The sequence below is a fragment of the Miscanthus floridulus genome, chromosome 1 (genome assembly GCF_019320115.1).
Source record: "Miscanthus floridulus cultivar M001 chromosome 1, ASM1932011v1, whole genome shotgun sequence".
NCBI classification, from domain to species: Eukaryota; Viridiplantae; Streptophyta; class Magnoliopsida; order Poales; family Poaceae; genus Miscanthus; species Miscanthus floridulus.
The window spans coordinates 164,810,300-164,830,187 of record NC_089580.1 but is presented as its reverse complement, the minus strand read 5'-3'; the positions used below and the strand labels follow the sequence as shown (position 1 = coordinate 164,830,187).

The window sequence follows — 19,888 nt, the reverse complement described above, 5'->3', positions numbered from 1 at the left end:
AAGGAAGGAAGAAAATCAAGATATAGCAAAATATTTATGAGAAAATTCTTTATTTGATAGTGAAAGATAAAATTTTCCTTATATAGCATTGGTTATTTTTGGTGTCCAATATGAAATTGTGGGAAGATTTGTTGGTGTTTGTGGTTTTGTTCTTGTCAAATGATATTTAATGGAGAACGTCCTTTTGACCTTCAACACTTATATTCATACTATAGGATTGTTTAGTATGAAGTGGTTACATGAGACTTGTGTTGTCGTCAAAGTGACTTGACATGTACGTATGGATGAAAACGGTATGGATATTTTTCGACCGTATTTGAAACTGGATCCGTTTAGAGGGGTTGAGATCTGTCCGTATCCGAGTCTGGATATCCAGCATCCGATACCGTATCCGTATCCAAATACTCAAATCGCATATTTATGATGTCGATATCCAATCGTATCCTATCTGACATAGTTGACACTATCATTATTCGAATCCAAATTCAGACAAAAATATAAAAACAAATGTAATATCGGTGATATCCGTCCGTATCCGATCCGTTTTCATCCCTACATGTACGTAGTCAGATTGTTAATTTAGACTATATATAAAATTAGATAACACGAGCATCAAATAATACACTAAAACTGTTGATATTAAAAAAAAAATATTTGTAGTCCAATTGTCCCATTTACCCTTTATGGGTGATGTAGCATCATATAGGGCACCTAATGTGGCGCCATGTAAGCTAAAATTACCGTCTAAATTATCTAATCTGCAAAAACAAATTATTTCAAAAGTAGGTTAGCTGAACTTTAGAATAGCTTAGCTGATAAAAACGATGCCTTTTCTATTTGGATTTAATAATAATCGTTTAAATATACAGGAGAGAAGCAGGATCCTTCCACTTAGTTTTTTTTAGAAAACACTGTACCGCTTTATTCATATATCAGAGTATTTGGTATAGACTCCATTCGGAGGAAATAACAGCCAATACATGCCATCCTACATATTCATAAATGGAGCTTTTGGCTAATCTACGAGCATCAATATTCGAGTTCCTGCTTTCATAGACGACATCCATTAACGTGAAGCTTGCCATTTCTGCCTTGATCTCTCTGATGATGTGGCCATGGGGGCTCATCCCACGGCCACACATATTCTTCACTACATCCGCGCAATCAGTAGCAATCCGAACCTTTTGTAGCATGAGGTCGTTTGCAAGAGCCAAACCTTCTCTGCAGGCCAACGCTTCCGCTGTCTCAAGGTCTAAAACACCTTCCATCGCAACCGCAGATGCTCCCAGAAAAGTGCCTGCTTCATTCCTTTGGCTTAGCTTACCAAGAGGGTGCATACATGAGCCTAGAGGTGTGACTTAGGTCGTATTTTCTGGGCCAGCCCACACTCAGGCTGGCACAAGAACGGCCCGGAGTAAAATCGTGACGATGCTATTGTTTTTTTTAAAAGGCGTGCCGGTGTTGTCAATGGGCCATGGCCCATGGGCATGTTGAACGCTCCTATCTTAGGCCCCGACACCGACAGGCACATGCGTGAAATAGTTAACGCACCCACAGTTCCACACCGGAACGTCAGACCCTCCGATCAGTTTAGCCGACTCGCGTCCTCCTTTGCCGGAACCGTTAGCCGTATAGTCTGTCTGATACCACCGCAGTTTCGCCGGAATCGTGGGGGAAAACACCAAGCTTCGTCACTCGTCAGGCCCACCGCCACCAGATTTCCCGAGCGACACGTCCTTCAAATTGTTAGGCTGCTCCCCCCAATATGAAAGCTACTACGAGATGCAGCCCCATACGTTCCCATATGTTCCCGGACAAACCTCTGCGTCCCTAGCGCTCGTTTTCCTCCTGCTTCTAGGCACAAAAACCATGTACTCTTGACGTTTCCTTGTGGATCGATGCAGGCGGCTAACTCCTTGCTATAAATTGGGGTGCGAGCGCAACTGAACGGTGTGCGCTGGATGATGCAACTGAGAGAGAGTTGATATCATGACTGGTGCTCAGACTCGTGGATGTACATGCATGTAGTGGTGTGTTTGTGCAGGGTGGAGAAGCAGGGCACGTGAGCGACCATCCAGTTACACTCGCTTGCACTCTACGGGCGCTGCCGTGCGTCGGATCGTCCGGCTTCCGGCTTGGGTTGGGTGGTCGTTCACGTGTCCGTCCTCTCCACCAAGCACCGGCACATCTGACCCGTGTTTATTTCTCCGTCGATCGGCCGAGCACCGGCGCAAAGCAGAGAACCTCGATAGCGGTGTCTGTAGCTGTGAGTCCAACTGCAACAGCATGAATGCCTCGTTATTTCACTCACCATTGTTCAGCTCCAGGTCCAGGTGTGCCATGGACGACAAAACGTTCCCTGACGATCTTTTTTTTTTTTGAGCAACACGCTCCCTGACGATCTGTGCTATCTCTCGGGAAGGCCCAGCCGAACCAAACAGGATAGCACAGCCCATCATAGGCTAAGTTTTTTTTTTTGAGCAACATCAGAGGCTAAGTACATAGGACGACTAGAAGAAAATTACATGGACCCTGCGTCCAAAGAGATACGGGTAAGCTACATGGGCTAAGAATTACCAGCAAACTGTAGCCCACAGCCCGCGTGAAAAAGCCATCGCTCCGTACTCCCTGTCTCCCTCCGTCGGCCCGCGAAGTCCCTACCCAGCAACCGCCGCCGCCGCCGCCGCCTCTCCTGCCGTAGAGCCGTCGCGATGGCAGCAGCAGCCCCTGCCGGTGCCCCCGCAATCACTGCCTCCTCCTCCTTTCTTTTTTCGCCGCCGTTCTCTCTCAAGTAGCAGACTCCTTCCCTTCTTCCTGTCGCAGCATGCGTTCTTTTCCCCGATGGACACGTCTAACTGTGTCTCGCTTCCAGGGTATCGATGACTAGCCACCGCCGACCCGCGAGGAGAGTCTCCGTCAACATCCGCTGCGTCAGTAGCCCGCCGGCTGTCGACACATGTACTATTGGTTTCCATCCAGTTCTTAGAAATTCATGTTTAAACTCTAGACTCTTAGTTTTCGTTTTAGGCATCCAATCTAATGCTTCAGATGCTAATTCGGAATCTGTGGCAGTATTCTTGGTTGTGATGCCCTATAGTAACTTCTAGTTTTTTTTGTTGTTTTTTTTTTTTAGATAGAGTTCGAGGGCAGGATCGCCCCGGCCTTTCATTTTCATAAAAGACCAAAAACATTCTGTTACAGCACTGAGTTTAACAACTCCAAACCCCAGCACTCGCCAGCACCAGGGATAACCACTCAACATCCAAAGCGAGGAATAAAAGGAGCAGCAAAACTGAGTCTCAGAAAAAAAGCAAACTAGCAGAAAAGCAGACCACCCTACTCGAGCCAGAAACAACTCAGACTACCATTAAGCAGCGTTAAACGACCACCACCATGGTCCTGAAGATGACATTTCGCCCACCTCCATCTTCTCAGGTTGAGCAACACCCCATTCCAGGTCCCTGATAGCTTCATCACCAGAGAACTTCAAGTGTCTTCCAGTGCTGTGTCCTCGCTGCAGCCTTGATTTTGTTCAGGAATTCCAGCAACCGCTCTTTCTTTTCTGGTGCGCATAAAACCACCCAGTGTTTTTTGATTATAATCTAATAAGGGGACTAACAAAGGATTAAGGGATTATAATCCATATCTAATGTGTGGGCCACAGCAGTAGCATAGGGTGCAGCAAGCAAACGCCCAACGTCTGAGAATTCAGGTTGGGTGGCTGCTCTTTTATATAATTATAGGCCGCGTTCGGCTGGCTGGCCAGCGCCCTCACAATGGCACTGTTCACGCGAACAGTGTTCCCAGATAGAATAGTATTTTTCCCTCACAACAATCAGCCGGAACAGTATTTTGGCTTATTTTTCAGTCCTGCCGAACAGGCCTATAACTATTTATATGTTAGTCCTGGTATAATGTATAATATTTAAGTCTAAATGTTAGCCGGATATTGATTTGATATGTCCGACGTCAGATATCGGATATAGGACGGATAATGGTTAAATTGTAGTTGTATTTGGTATCCACAATAAATAACCATATTTGTATTTGTTATCCAAAGAAAATTGCTGATATCCAAATACTATCCAACCCTCTTCAGATGGATGGTCAGTCGGGATCCGTACCATTTACACCCCTAGTAACTTCTTGTTTGGTCGATGTTGCATTCGTTTAAGGAGTTGCTTGAAGATGTTGTAGGAACAGAAATATGGATGTTCTTTGCTAATATTTTCTTTCTACTGTCCCGAAGCTTACAAGACTAATGTCCCGCGCAATGCTAACATGGCCAAACTCCAAGCAGGATATTTGTTTCCTGAGGTTACGCATCATTCCCATATTTTCCTTTCGTTACTGATGCTATTCTGTTGGAGATTTTGCTTCTGATAGTATCAATTCTTGACCGTTGAGCAGATTGCCAGGAGAAGAGCAGCTCATTTGCTGAAGTATCCAGATGTCAAGATTATAAGCCTTGGGATAGGTGACACTACCGAGCCCATTCCAAATGTCATAACAAATGCCATGGCAGAGGTACCTTCATGTCAAACTAGTGTCCTGTTATTCTGTTAATCATATATATTCAACCCACAAAAAAATCCCAGTGTTCCGGGACTTTCAGTTTGTAGTTGAAAAAACAACAACAACAACAACAACAACAAAGCCTTTAAGTCCCAAACAAGTTGGGGTAGGCTAGAGTTGAAACCCAACAGAAGCAATCAAGGTTCAGGCACGTGAATAGCTGTCTTCCAAGCACTCCTATCTAAGGCTAAGTCTTTGGGTATATTCCATCCTTTCAAGTCTCCTTTTATTGCCTCTACCCAAGTCAACTTCGGTCTTCCTCTGCCTCTCTTCACGTTACTATCCTGACTTGTAGTTGAAAAAACACTTATGCATTTGTTGCTGCTGAATATCTCTTTTACAGTTACATTATTTTTTTTATCTGTCTATTTGTAAACACAGAGAGCACATGCCTTGTCAACAATTGATGGCTACAGCGGTTATGGAGCTGAGCAAGGTGAAAAGGTACCTTGTGGCGTTATCAGCAATTTTCATTGCATTAACAGGCATTCAGATACTTATTTAACAGCTATACTATATGAAGCTTTACATAAATATTTCATGGAGAAATCTGGATACAAAGATTGGTCGTCTTTTATTTAAAAATCATTTGAGGCAGGTTGACAATCTGTTGATAAAAGGATAACTGTTTTTTAACTTCTTACTGTTATGATATATGATATGATTCTCTAATTCTTAAGGGTTACTGTTTTCTAATGTATTACTTAGTTTAAAGGCCAATCACATACAATCCCTCTAATTAATTGATATGTTTCCTTTCACTTATCCTTCCAAATGCTTGCATAGTTGCACATTTGAACTACTTTGCTTACATTAATTAATTGTTAAGTTTTCAATCCTATTTGTAGTTTTCTCTTTGCTCTGTTCATGTATAAGCTCCTTCAGCGTCATAAAATGTCGTGCTGATTGCTAATGCAGAAACTCAGAGCAGCAATTGCTGCAACCTACTATGCGGACCTTGGTATTGAAGATTCAGACATATTTGTCTCTGATGGTGCCAAATGTGACATATCTCGCTTGCAGGTACCAAAAAGATTTTACTCTTCCCTTCTTAAGTTTACAATTCATTTTAAATTGTTTGTTCATAATTCTCCTAATTCAATATTTCAGGTCCTTTTTGGATCTAATGTGACAATTGCGGTCCAAGATCCATCATACCCTGTAAGAGAACTCTTGAATTAATTTTAACTGTCAGTTACTTACACTTTCATATTAATGATTCTAAACTTATCAGTTACTTACACTTTCATATTAATGATTCTAAACTTATCTGTGATGATAATTGTGATATGTTTTTTTGTCATATTGTTACTTATCGATTAGCTGTTACCATTTTACATACTGTCTATTGAAATTAAAGCAGGCCTTTCATTTTGACAGGCATATGTTGATTCAAGTGTTATCATGGGCCAAACTGACTTATATCAGCAAGATGTTCAGAAGTATGGAAACATTGAATACATGAGATGCAGTCCAGAAAATGGATTTTTTCCTGATCTGTCAACTGTCCCTCGGACAGATATTATTTTCTTTTGTTCACCCAACAATCCTACTGGTGCTGCTGCATCTCGGGACCAACTAACCAAATTAGTAAAATTTGCAAAGGACAATGGGTCCATCATAGTCTATGATTCTGCTTATGCAATGTACATATCAGATGACAGTCCAAAGTCTATCTTTGAAATTCCTGGAGCAAAGGAGGTAGGCTACATGTTCCAATATTTACTTGTTCATACTACATATTGCCATATTGGAGTGTTAAAATGTCCTAGTTGCATGGTTATCCTCAAAATTACAGTGCCAATGCTATGATAATTAGTCGTACCATATTCCCCTTGTAAATAAAAGGGCACCTTTTCCATTGTTTTATGTGCAGGTTGCTATTGAGACAGCTTCATTCTCGAAATATGCTGGGTTCACTGGTGTCCGTCTAGGTTGGACTGTTGTCCCCAAGGAGCTCCTTTTCTCAGATGGACATCCAGTTGCTAAAGATTTCAATCGCATAGTTTGCACTTGCTTCAATGGTGCATCAAACATTGCGCAAGCTGGTGGTTTAGCTTGCCTCTCTCCAGAGGGTCTAAAGGTAGTATTCCTGGTTCTTGGAATTCTCAGATTGCTCTTCTGCATTGTTTCTTTTATCCGTTTGTTCCCGTGCAGGCTATGCATGATGTTGTTGGCTTCTACAAGGAGAACACTGAAATAATTGTTGACACATTTACATCACTTGGATTCAACGTGTATGGTGCCAAGAACGCTCCTTATGTATGGGTGCACTTCCCTGGCCGCAATTCGTGGGATGTGTTCGCCGAGATCCTGGAGAAAGCGAATGTGGTCACTACTCCTGGCAGTGGATTTGGACCGGGTGGCGAAGGCTTTGTGAGGGTCAGCGCATTCGGACACAGAGATAACATCATTGAAGCCGCAAGAAGATTAAAGCAGTTGTACAAGTGAGCACCGATGCAGCTTCTGTGCCCTCCTGGAAAGATGATATCAATATGAACACAGCAGCATTTGGGACACCAAAATTCGCTCGGTGAAGCTGCCAGAAGATGTTAGAAGTGGAACATGATTTTTTTTGGAGCATGATTTTCTTTTAGCAGGCTTTCGTGTGGTGTACTACATTCAAACCATTTCCAACTCTAGACAATGCTTGCTGTAGTCCTGAGACTCTTCAATCACTGTTGAAGTGTTTTTCTTGTCTGTGTTCGTTTTTGTGTCCTGCTGTTGCTGTTGCTGTTTCGGAATACCATTAGTCGACACGTTATACACGCAGAGTACACATAATTGACTAAAAAAATCTCAAATCGTTTCTTCGCATGTAAATAATTAGGCCCCGTTTAGTTCCAAACCAAAAATAAAAAATTTTCAAGATTCCCCGTCACATCAAATTTTACGGCACATGCATGGAGTACTAAATATAGACAAAAAAAAAAACTAATTACACAGTTAGCCGAGAAATCGTGAGACGAATCTTTTAAGCCTAAATAGTCCATAATTAGACAATTTTTGCCAAATAAAAACGAAAGTGCTACGGTAACCAAAAGCTAAAAATTTTCGGAACTAAACGGGGCCTTATTACTGGCAGTGGTACACCAGTATCTATGGAAGTTGACTACCTAGAAAAGAGGATTCATTGGAGTACGAGCTCTAATTACCTCGCCATGGAGAGAAGCGAATCGTTGACTTCGTAGGATCAGTTTTGTAATTTTCCTGACACAGGATGCTGAAGAATCATATAGATTCCAGATCCATATGCAATTCTGCAGCGATGTTCACACTACACAGATGCCTAATTCTGCTGGGATCCAACAGAACGCAGCGACATTGACTACAACCAGTTGCATTACACTGTCAGAAACGCTATTAAGGTAAACTCGTCACGATGGTAATAGAAGCTTGCAATACAAAAGTCAGCATAACAGTATTTCTAGAAGAACATAATCTTGCCCAGCATGAGAACAAAATGCATCCTAGCTATTGTTTGTTCATGTTTACCGGAGTTTACATCAACATGAGTACAAAAAGAACGGTATGCAACACAAAATACTCAACCTATGGTGAGATGCCTTAACCCAGTTACAAAGCATCCATCAACCAAGAACCAAGTTCACATAACTCCACAGTTAGCCATCAATGTCAATGGAAGATGTTATCAACAAGGACAACATAATTGGCTCAATGGTGGATAGCATCAAGCCATCAACCCCACTTAAATAATTTATATTGGATAAGTTAAAGATCAAGCTATGGACAAATCATGTCAATGGAAACTGAAAGTAACTCCCGCCTATGCATAATATATGTATTTTTTGAGAAATTTGAGCTTGTATACATACCAAAACTATATCTACCAACTCAACAGCCACTAATAACAAGGCAAAGAAGAGAGCAAAATAATTGGCTCACAAGATATGTTATCCTATCCTGTCGAAGAAGAAACCAAAATCACAAGAATAATTCCTTTGAGGCTTGATTTAAGGACATCTACAGGGCTACTGGCACACTTACAAAAGAAATCCCCGCAATAAGAGAAAAACAGAAAACTCTATTGAAATCTATCATGCGACCAATAACTTGAGTTCATCCATTAACTCATTTCTACGAGTGTAAGACATAACTTATGCCAATAAATAAACATAACATCATTCTCCTAACACCTCACATTACAAAGATATCCATCCCATGACCCCAACCCAAACTTCTGTAGCCACCCGATTCTACAAAAAGAACACTTTGGATTCAGACCCAACAGGATCTAGAACGAACCAACAAAATAACATGTGGAATTGTACTCTAATTATCATGTGGAAGTCTTCACAGCCTTGAATGCTGGATGAAGCAACCCAAGCTCATCCTTCGTCTCAAGAGGGTTGCTGGTCTCGTTCCTGATCCTCTTCACTCTCCTGCTTGCTAGTGACTTGTGTGTGAACCCATACATCTGCAAGATCTGGTTATCCCCAAAATTGAATGCACGGTCCATATTCTTGAGGCATCGCTCGACAGGGTAGTCTCCAAATTTGCCACATGGCTTGCACCCGACAAAGTGGGTGACGAGCGGCCACCGGTGATCGCCGAGCCCTGGCTTGTAATTCTCAAGCATCTCCTCATACCTGTCGACCAAGATCCCCCAGTAGCCGTGAAGGTAGTACCCATTCTCAAGGTAAACCTTATCACCCCATTTCTCGCGCTGTGTTGCAAGGATGTACACCATGGCCGACTGATCATCGGCCTCGAATACTGGCCGATCCTTCAGGGACTTGGTCAGCACCTTGCCGGCCTCGATGCGGACAGGGCCCTTTGGCCCCATTGGCGCCCAGGTATCCAGCATGTCAAGCGACCACTGGCAGTTGCGCAGCAAGAAGCTGCCGGTGTTGAGCCCAATCCAATTCTTGTTGTCGTAGACCATTTCGTCCCAGCCGTGCATGATCAGGTTGTACGGCCCGTAGCGCTCCCATGGGAGCTCGAATGCCATGTCGGTGAACATGGCGTCAGAGTCCATCCACCAGATGAACTCGACCTCCGGGTGCGCGAGCAGCAGCGCCCGCAGGAGCGGGAGTTTGGCCCAGAAGCCGGCCATCTCGGCGTCGAGCAGCGCCATGTTGTAGAAGACCTCGATGCCGTGGACGCGGCAGTAATCCATCTTGTTCTTGATGGACTTGAGGAGGTAGTGGTCCCCGACGGGGTTCTCGCAGGGCTTGGGCGAGGAGCCCGTGACGAGCAGCACCCGCGGCTTGATGTCGTTGAGGAAGGGCGGCGTCTCCGGGTGGCGGCGGTGCCAGGCGGCGCGCTGCTCGTCCCAGTCCGAGATCTTGGGCCCCAGCGTGTAGGGCGGGTCCCTGAGCGACCTCGGCGGCGGGTCGGGCTCGTCGTCGTGGCGGCCGGAGGAGGAGGAGGAGGACGACGACGTGGTGGTGGTGATGGCGGAGGAGACCCTGGACCTGGCGTCGTGATGCTCGGCGAGCGCCCGGTGCGGGTGGGAGACGAAGTGCTGGCGGAGCTCGATGAGGTCCTGCTGCGGCGTGCCGAAGCGGCCGGCGCCGACGGTGCCGCGGAGCACGACGACGGTGAGGAGGAGGCAGACGACGGTGAGCTTGGCGTTCCGCGCGAAGCGCTGGATCTGCCGCATCCGGCGCTCCCCGATCACCCGCTCCGCCCACATTTTGGCCCTCCGATCGAACTCTCCCCCCTCCCCTCCTTGCAACCAACCCAAAACAAACAGAAACACAGGGGGGAGGGAATCGAAATGCAAGAGCCAAGAGGGGCCCTAGCCGGACACGGTGCAGCGGCGAGCAATGCGGCCGCCGCGGTGCTGGGGAGAGTGGTAGAGGGGGACGAGGCGGAGGAGGTTTTGAAGCGCGGACGCGGAAGAGGAATTAATAAGGGTGGTGACGGTGAGTGTGCCGGCCCCGCCCGCCCGCGAGTGAGCGCGCACGTTGTGGGGAGGGTCAGGGAGGCGCCTCGGGGAGCGGATTGCGTTGGCTGTCTGGGGGGAGGTGGGCGATGGACGGGGAAGGGAATCGAAATCGAATCAACCCCGCCGCAGATGGGGGTGGGGGGGGGCGGGGGTGGGGGGGGGGGGGGGGGGGGGGGGGGGGGGGGGGGAGGAAGAAGAAGAAGGCGAGAGAGGGGTGGAATGAGGCGGAGCGCAGAACGACGCGGACACGATATGCGATGCTTCTAGGACACCTTTTTCACCCCCCGCTGTCGCCTGCCTCGTCACGGTTGGTTATTAAGCCCTTGTTTACTTACTTCACCGAAACTTATTGTAGCATCTGTTTATCTCCGTCGTCAAATCTGCGAACAGACTCAAAGAAAAAAAAAAAACACATGACGTAGCAGCACACGTGACGCGACGGAGCAGTGCACCAGCACACGACGCGACGTGACGCAGCAGCACATGACGCAGCAGTGCACCAGCACACGAGAGGTACAGATTAAAAAAAAAAACGCATGACATGATGCGTGACGCAGCAGTGCACCTCTCTGTATTTGGTTCTTCCATAAAAAAAATGTTTTCTGTGATATATAGATATGTGATTTTGTGATTGTCTTAAGGTAGAAAAAGGCTAGAGATAGAAGAAAAATAGAGGCTGTTGGATGTTAATCTTAAGGTGTAAAAAAATTTATGTGTTGAAATTGTATAAAACACATGGTTGTGCAGTAGACAGACTCAACATCAAACGGTTGAACACATGCATATATATTAAATATACACTAAAAAATAACTAATTACACATATTACAACTACTTTACGAGATAAATCTTTTAAGCCTAATTAGTCTATGATTTGATAATAAAGTGCTACGGTAACACATACCAGTGATAGATTAATTAGACTTAATAAATTCATCTCGCGGTTTACCGATGAATTCTTTAATTTATTTTTTTATTAGTATCCGAACATCCATACAACACCTCACGTAACATCTGATATGACACCAAAAACTTTACATCATACGGATCTAAAGAACAGCTAACTAAGGAATTGATCGCTGTTTACCTTCTGGTTCGCCTTCATGCGGTGGGTCCACGGAGAGTGGGCCCGGGGGGAGCGTGTATGGAGTACAGACAGCGTGGAGGTGTCGGTTAATTTGCTCGGGTTTATATTAATCGATTGATTTCCGTCATGACGGTGGCATGGAGAGAACTTGCCGAGTTTGCAGGTTGATTGATGGGTGTCGGGTTTTGACTTTTGATGAAGCTTTTAGCGTGGGGCATTTTACCGTGTGACTTGTCAGAAACTCGTTCCGTGTACTAATTTCGTACTACTAGGTGTAAACTTGATGAAAAAAAAGAGCACTTGCGTTTGCAGCCATGGATGGCGATGGCGTTCATGACAAAACCAAACCATGGAATCGTCAAAGCTCAAACGTAAAGTGCATAGGAGAACGTTACAACAGTTAAAAGATGGTGTAGTGAGCATGGGTGTTGCATGGAAAAGGATTAGCGGTGATGGAGACGCGCTTGACGGAGAAAGGGGACGCGTTTTAAGCCGTGCAGTCAAAACAGGCTAGTACAGGGAGTGGCGGGCCATCGCTATTCGCTCGCTGCTCGTGCTCGGTGGCAGCCAGTTGTAGACAGGAGGCCAGGGAGGGAGATTGCCTGCACATGACGCGGTGACTTTTCTCCAACGTCTAGATGACAAATCTATCCGCGTCTCCATCGGGGCCAACATCTCCCGCACCGCACCCCCACGATAAACTTCCTCTCCACCCATCCCGCCGACATGTGGGTCTCCATGCCAACCTAGTCCCACTTGTCACTGGGGAGCAGAGTGCGTGTTTTTGCAGTACGTACTGAGTGATCTGGGCGTGTCGGTCGTGATTCGTGGAGCTTTCGTTCACTGCTCGTCAATTTGCTTAACGGCGACGGCGACGGCGAGCAATTAAGGGACAACCATGATTTAGTACTCGCCATTAGGGCGTTGCCTATGTCAGCAAATTGGAGTTGCTATAGTCCCATAGTCCATTTGTTTATGCGTTTTCGATTTGGGAAGGTGTGAGCGGCGAAAATTGTATATCCCCTAGGCACGTGGCATCACATTGGACTGGCTTCACTCAGCTACAAAAGTATGGACCAATTTGGGAGTGCTCTTCCTGCTTTTACATTCTTCGTAGTAGCTGATAATTTTTTTTTTTGTGCGAAGGGATTCTCTGAATGAAATTAATTTCCTATCATCTATGACTCTCTAGGAGAAACTTTGCGCATATAGTGATTTGTGTGTGAAGTGAATGGGAAGAAGCTATTTTTTTTTTTGCTTTTAGGCTCCCAGTTGTTTTCAGAGAATTACTTCGAAGCGTCAGCAAAAAAAAAGTCACTTCTTTAAAAAAAGATTGAGCTTCTCCTGGATTCAGCATGGCAACTGCTGTGGAAGCTCTGCCAAACTGGCTTTGATTTTTTTTTGAATGAATGGTCCTATGTATCTGTGTTAGTAATCTACACGTTTCTAGTGTACGAGGGCCTCCTATTTTCCATTAATAGAAAAATATAAATTCATCGTCACTCTGATAACTTGCACGCTGGCCAACTTTCGAATTTTGATGCTTAGAGCCTTCTAAATCCGTACAGCGTATCATTTGTGTCCTTAATTCTGGAATGTTAATAATTGAGTCCTCACACTTGTATAATGATATCAACACATGGAGCATTGGAGCATGTTACGAGTTCAGAGGCCTAGATGACACCATTGTACAATTTCAGGAACCCAAATATCAAAATTCGTGATGGATTCAGATAATACCGCCAATTAAGTTTGACACTCAAATATCAAAATTCAAGAGTTGAATATTCAAGTAATACCGTCGTGCAAGTTTGAATACTGTTTTACTCGAAAGGAAATAAGACGGTTTCAACCTTTAGGTTCATTAGCATATCTCTTCCTCTGGCCCCCTCCGCATGGTAACCAGTAGTAAAAATCAAGTCCAGTCTGGAACGTGTGATTCTCGTAGCAATTTGGGTCGAAAGCCTCACGCTAGTCGAGGTTTCCAATGCTACCAGTACTATGGAATTCATGGACGTCTTCTATAGAATCTACTAGTATTTGTTACAGTGATACGCGGCAATGCAGATCTGCTCTGCCCAGGGAATACCTGGCGATGCGTCGGTCTGTCTCTCTGAGCTCTACTACTCTTTCGTTCAGCGGGGATTTGACTCTTGATTAGAGATGATTACGGGCTCGTTCGGTTACTCCGGAATCAGCCTCTGGAACGATTCCCGGCTGGAATGGTTCACAAATTTGTATAAAGTTGATGAACAGGAATAGTTCCGGGCTCCATTCCTGACTAACCGAAGGGGCCCTACATGTTATTATACTAATATAAAGTGCATCCTACCGCCGGTCGCCGTCAACGAGGCGCCAGTGCCGCCCAGAAACTTGCACGTACCCAAGCGGCCAAGGCCGATCTCCATCTCCATTTCTTTATCGCGGTTTCTTTACTCCGGCCGGCTACTCGCCGGACCAAGCCGCGGCGCTGGTACATGATGACAGCAGAAAACAAAAACGATATACTACAGCCAGTGGGTCCGAGATTTCTCAGAGCTGAGGCCTGAGAGAGATCTTTCCGACAGACTGATTGATGCTTTCCGTGGCCCGCTTGCCCGCCAGGTGTCCCTACTCGCGTGCGCCGCATCAGTGCCATGCGACCCCAAAGCAGAACCAGCAGCCGAATCATCGCCAGTTCGCCACCACGCCTTCCGCTGGAATCAGCGGGCAGGCGTGAGCATGTAGCGTATAGCGATCTTCCTTTTTGTTGGCTTTCTTTGGCTGCCGGCGAGAGACGATGACGGCTCGGGGCGGCGGTTCCGCGTCTTCTTCCGGCTGCCTCGTTTTTTATCCACAAAAGGCCGGGCACCGGCAGGTTGTATCTGATTTCCGGTGCTCGAGCGAGCCTGAGTTGCCTGACCGGCCATGCACGCCGGCTGGGTCGTGCAAGGGACACCGGCACCACGCCATACCCAGTTATCCATCCACCAAAGGAAGACTGAAGACGTGCGTGCGTCAATCGAACAACAAGCGCGGTGCTACATGCAAATGGCAGCGTTGTGTATGGCGTCGTCGAATCGACAAAACTGCACATGGATATTGGCAACTGACATTCCACGCGTAAAGGGCCCAGCCGCCCAGGCTTCTCTTATAATTCATTTTTTCCGGCTCGTTTTTTTCCAGCCGGAACAGTGTTTTTCTCTCATAACAAATCAATCGGAATAGTGTTTCGGCTTGTTTTTTTAGCGAAGCGAACGGGGCGAAGAGCTGGTAAACACCACTGGAAGATAAACACATACCCTAATTTAAAATCAAAACTATATCAAAACTTTGGCCAATGAACCATCGTAGGAAATGTTTACATGCATGTGAGCACCTTCTGAGACTAAGGGAACAAAAATATTATGTTTTACCTATCCGGAAAAGAGCATACCAAGTTATCTTTTTAGATCGGCAGAGAAGAAAAAACCCCCAAAGATAGTTTTAGTGATAATGTGAACGCTATTAAACCGCACATGGTGGCCACCACAAAAATGGAAGCATATGCAACTAGTATTTGCCATAAGGCCTACATGGGCCCCGGGGTAGTGCCTAAATGGACCAAATGCAATGTCACGAGCACCAAGCAATGGGTGTCTGGGACCACAGTCGGAAGATGCTTAACTCCGCACGACCAATAGACCTGGAAACATTGAAGCCAACCCCTATCTCAAAAATTCTAGTACCAAAAGGTGGTACGTACTTGCAGATGATTCCTGTCAATTCCCTAGCCAAACAAGAAAGCATAACAGAAGTTAGTAAAGGCTTAATATCAAGGCTTTATATTTGGTCATGGTGTAACGCAGGTCAACATGGCCAAAGGTACTGTATTTGTATTTTGATCTAGCTGAGGATTGAACAGACTAGAGACTACCCAGGATTTCTCCCAGCCCTAGGGACAACCAAACTATCACCTGGGTATGAAAGGGTCGCATGAGTACTTCCATAATGGAGAAACAATGTATGACCCAATCACCCAAAGCAACTTAATCACAGAGTGGCCCACCTAGGATTGAACAGGCAACCAAAGATTTGTATTTTATGTCTAATATGCTATATAGTTTGGTTTTGAAATTCTCTTGTGATGTACTACGTGATTAATCTTCGGAATTTTTCAAACTTCTCAGCCAATTCTTTTTTTTTTACCTGACTCGCACTTCCACTTGATGCGGCACAATTCACTAATACCACAGATAAAGCCCACCAACTCAACACTAATTACAAGCCATAACATTGCCAAGGCCAACACATTTGATGGACAGAGTCACGAACTCTTAGATCTATGTATAAGAACTTAAAGTGCAATATTCCGTTTTGACTTAATTCTTCCTCCAAAGCTACAAGCCACTTCACATAGATGCACATGGTTGGGAGTTGTTATCTTTCAGGTGCCTAAATTTTGAGCAGGCAACAATCTTATACAACTAACTAGTACAATTAAAAGGACAACTCACAAGAGACAATTCACATTTTTTTTCTATAGTCAAACAATAACAAAATTGCCACCAACTAGTAAAATTAAAAGGACAACTACAAGAGACAATTCACATTTTTTTCTATAGTCAAACAATAACAAAATTGCCTATTGCCTGAACAACAACAAAAGATCAGGCACCTAAAATAGAGGACAAGTGGAACTTATAATATCTACTCCCTCCGTCCTAGAAAGGAAGACGTTATGAGATACGTGCATGTCAAACTTTCTCAACTTTGACTAGGTTTGTAGAAAATACGCGCAACATTTATATCTCCAAATAAGTTTATTATGAAAGTATATTCAACGATCTATCTAATGATACTAATTATGTATTATAAATATTAATATTCTTTTATATATAATTGGTCAAAATTAAAAAAGTTGACTTCTCGGGAAGCGAGAACGTCTTCTATTTTGGGACAGGGGGAGTACACTCGGCAACTATTGCCTGCTGGTATGGTTACCCATGATTGTCAAGACATAGGTGCAACAATGGGACTAGAGAAGCTCTCACTACTCACTGCTCCAAGCATCCCAACCTCCAATTCTACCGGTGGGTGTATTTACTGAATTGTTTTTCTGACTTTCTGCAAACTTTTTGACACCTAAAAAACAATTGAAGATTTATTGATGTTTCATCCTATTTCTTACAAGCTTATGACACATGTTAAGCCTGTAAACAGACCTGACTACTTATAACAAACAGAAAGTGACGATTAGTTTGCAACAGAAAAACAGGTGAAGTTTCAAACCTGCAGCACTGGACAGCAGTTACTCCGAGGAATAGGTAAACATTATTACCGCCTCGTGGTTGTTATAGGGTACAACTGAACCCAAGCAAATTCCTCTTTGTAGCTAACACTTTGGTCACATGACCCTTGACATGTGTAGACAGCAATTGTTGCCCAGTCAAGTGAGTCTGGTTGATTTCTCACACCAAAGAAATAAAGCAATTGTGGCATTACCTGGAAAACAGAACATATATGTAAGTAAAACCTTCGGATCCTAACTTTTAGATTTGATGGTACTGGATCGGTACATATATGAAAAAATTGGAGTCTTCGTCCTTCTAGTGGATATACTTCGTTTCGAAATCTAGGTCATTTTAATTTTGTCCTAAGTAAAACTTGACTAAGCTTATAGAAAAATAAAAGAATATCTACAACATGTCAGCATAAAAGTAGTTTTATTAAATATATTATTAATGTCTTGATGGTGTATTTATTTGGTATAGTAGATGTTAATATATTTTTTCTATAAATCTGGTCAAAGTAAGAGAAGTTTGAAAGGCAAAACTAAAACAGCCTATGTTTCTGAATGGAGGGAGCAACTACTATAATGAAATATGGACTGTGGTCATAAATTAGAAATTTGGCCAACCTGAAATTCATAGCATAATGGACCTCTACAGTAGCTACATGATGGGATATCAGCATTTGACGGACACCCAGAAGATAAGGCCCAGAGAGGTTTAGCATTTGGTTCTCGACAATACCTGCATAATACACATGTTATGTTTAGCATTGGGTTCTCAACAATACCTGCACAATACACTGTAATGCACATACAGGCAACATTTCTTTTTTTAGAATATGTATACAATGCAAGTAATAAATTCAGTAACGATAGGGCTATTTTCCCAAAAAGACAAGGCAAAATGTGGATGGATTCAATATAAAACATGATAGATGAGAAATCATGCAAGCAATGAAATTTCACCTCAACACTTGATGTGGTGCTCTTGAGATCCGCTCTTGAAAAGATGCCCAGCATTTGTTGTCAGCATCAGCCTACCCAGATAGCAGTAAATAAACGCAATGATTGATGCATAAGCAGAAGTCCAACAGAGATTATTCCAAAGAGAATGAAGAAAGGAAAATGGGCCCAAAACCTCAAATTGATCCATCCACGACTGCATCATAGCATCGGGTTTCCCATGTCTTTGCATCACCAAAGACTTTGAGTTATTTTCATCACCACTATCGGAATCAAAAGTACCTTCATAGTCTATTTCTATTTCAAATTCTGGCCAAGAAGTGCTAGCAGGAACTGAAAGTAGACAAAAATGTGAGCCACAATTCAAATGTTAAGAGCATAAATAGCTTTAGTAATCCAAACATAATCACCTTTTCCTACAGCTGGCAGAACTGAATTTGAAGCAGCAGAAGAACTTATTATCTGGAGGCAATCATTTTTATGACCAGTACGCCAATGCAGTGCCTGAGAAACAGCAATCAAGAGCCATTAATCCAAAATATATGTTCGTGTCAGAAACGAATTGATGGACGCTAAAGTTTGACATACATACCTGATGTTTCTCAGAACAGTATCTTGCTTTCTTGCAGCTACTACATATTTTATCACCTTTCCAGGTACCACACCAGTGGCATACAGGAGCTGGCAACAAAGAGTTAGGCATTTGAAAGAATGTAGTAACATTAACTGTTTGACAGCCAAGGGACAGGTAAAGCTCATTTACCAACAACTAGTAGACAGATTGCAGGATTATAGCACATAAACAGTAATGTGACACGTCAGAAAGTTCTAAGACAGCAATTGTCGTATATTTATGTTAAGCTTACGCACTTCCAAATAAACTTCTTTTGAACAAAATTTGCATGTGCCATAGGTCCCTAGCCACTCCAAATGTAAACAAACAGAAGTGTTTCCAAACGAGAAAGCAAGGTAGTAGTTGACATGGAGAAAAGGTTGCACAGTGGCAGAAACAAATAATGTCATAGATGGCAACTTCAAGAATTCAGGTCCAGAAATCCGGAAGTCACTATCAAACATATTCGCAATTTCACATATTTATGCAACAGCCATTGTAGGATATATAGTGTCAACTGCCATGCAACAGAAGAGAACACTACCTCCTGGACACAGTGGTTTGTCAGAGCCATCATGCTTTAGAGGCTGAGGTGAGTAGAAGGCGTTAGTCCGTGGCAATTGGCACCGGAAGACCTTCACGCTGGAACACAATCCACTTCAAACAATCAAAATCTGAAGATTTCTGAACAAAACCATTACAGATACAGGACTCTCTTCACCTTCTACATGGATTCCCATGCTTGTGTTTCCATTGTTCATGTTGATCTCGAAGCAAGCACGCCATGGATGGGCACATGAACACGAACAGCGTTCGATGGAAGGTTGCTACATTGTCTTCATCTGGTGCATAAATCTAACCAAAACCAAAGCCCAATTGTGACCAAGTTGACATCCAAACAACAAGCAATCGAGTGTCAAAACTTCATTGCACACAAAGAAATCACCTGGAGGACGAACTGCAGAGGCTCGCCACAGAAACCGCAGAAGCTGGACTTCCCCGACGGCAGGTTCACGGGGTCCAGCCACGCCTGAACAAACCCACACAACCCTGGCATCAACACTGCGACTGTACAAAAAAGAAAATTAACTACTGGAATTTATCACGGGCTGGCGCGCGCACCGGGATGCCGCCGGCCTTGCTGGGGAACAAGTGGCGGAGGAGGAGGCCTGGGTGCTTCGGTTTGCTAAGGACACCAAGCGTCACTTCCACTTCTTCATCCTCATCGTCGGCGTCCTCGTAATCCGCTGCAGCGGCAGAGGGGCCTGCTGGAGGGGGCTGGTGCGGGACCTCGGTCTCGTCGTCATCATCATCCAGGGAGGTGATACGGAGGCTGCTAAGCTTCTTGGCGCTGGACTCCATTATCGGCGGCGGCGAGGGGGCGGCGGGAGTGTTACGGCGGCAAAACGGTCGCTGCCTCGCTGGTTTGGCGCAAAAAAAACCCTATCCCCACCCAACACGATCCGGCTGGCTATATGGGGCGACC

At 44.4% G+C, this 19,888-nt stretch overlaps 3 protein-coding genes across 4 annotated transcripts; 1 reads left to right on the top strand and 2 right to left on the bottom strand.

Annotated features, from left to right (window-relative positions):
* The first annotated feature begins 2,578 nt into the window (after positions 1 to 2,578).
* On the top strand, positions 2,579 to 7,266 carry LOC136500649 (probable LL-diaminopimelate aminotransferase, chloroplastic). Of its 2 annotated transcripts, none has more exons than XM_066496055.1 (10): positions 2,579 to 2,791; positions 2,873 to 2,958; positions 4,250 to 4,317; positions 4,411 to 4,527; positions 4,957 to 5,019; positions 5,494 to 5,598; positions 5,686 to 5,736; positions 5,956 to 6,276; positions 6,452 to 6,658; positions 6,733 to 7,266. In XM_066496055.1, exons 1-10 carry the CDS (start codon positions 2,712 to 2,714, stop codon positions 7,024 to 7,026), a joined length of 1,392 nt encoding a protein of 463 aa, XP_066352152.1. In that variant the 5' UTR covers positions 2,579 to 2,711; the 3' UTR covers positions 7,027 to 7,266. The 2 variants fall into 2 exon arrangements, with proteins under 2 accessions (XP_066352152.1, XP_066352160.1); XM_066496063.1 differs by having other exon boundaries at positions 2,592 to 2,733.
* Positions 7,267 to 8,649: 1,383 nt separating this feature from the next.
* LOC136500640 (probable xyloglucan 6-xylosyltransferase 1) lies at positions 8,650 to 10,617 on the bottom strand. Its single transcript, XM_066496047.1, has one exon. The coding sequence runs from the start codon at positions 10,232 to 10,234 to the stop codon at positions 8,876 to 8,878; it is 1,359 nt and encodes a 452-aa protein (XP_066352144.1). The 5' UTR covers positions 10,235 to 10,617; the 3' UTR covers positions 8,650 to 8,875.
* A 4,281-nt stretch (positions 10,618 to 14,898) lies between these two features.
* On the bottom strand, positions 14,899 to 19,887 carry LOC136546461 (uncharacterized). Its single transcript, XM_066538438.1, has 11 exons — positions 19,525 to 19,887; positions 19,349 to 19,432; positions 19,124 to 19,257; positions 18,947 to 19,044; positions 18,382 to 18,470; positions 18,200 to 18,293; positions 17,965 to 18,122; positions 17,793 to 17,863; positions 17,454 to 17,568; positions 16,826 to 17,038; positions 14,899 to 15,323 (listed from the first exon to the last, which is right to left on the bottom strand). The coding sequence occupies exons 1-10, from the start codon at positions 19,762 to 19,764 to the stop codon at positions 16,871 to 16,873; spliced, it is 1,251 nt and encodes a 416-aa protein (XP_066394535.1). The 5' UTR covers positions 19,765 to 19,887; the 3' UTR covers positions 14,899 to 15,323; positions 16,826 to 16,870.
* Between the last annotated feature and the right edge of the window lies 1 nt (position 19,888).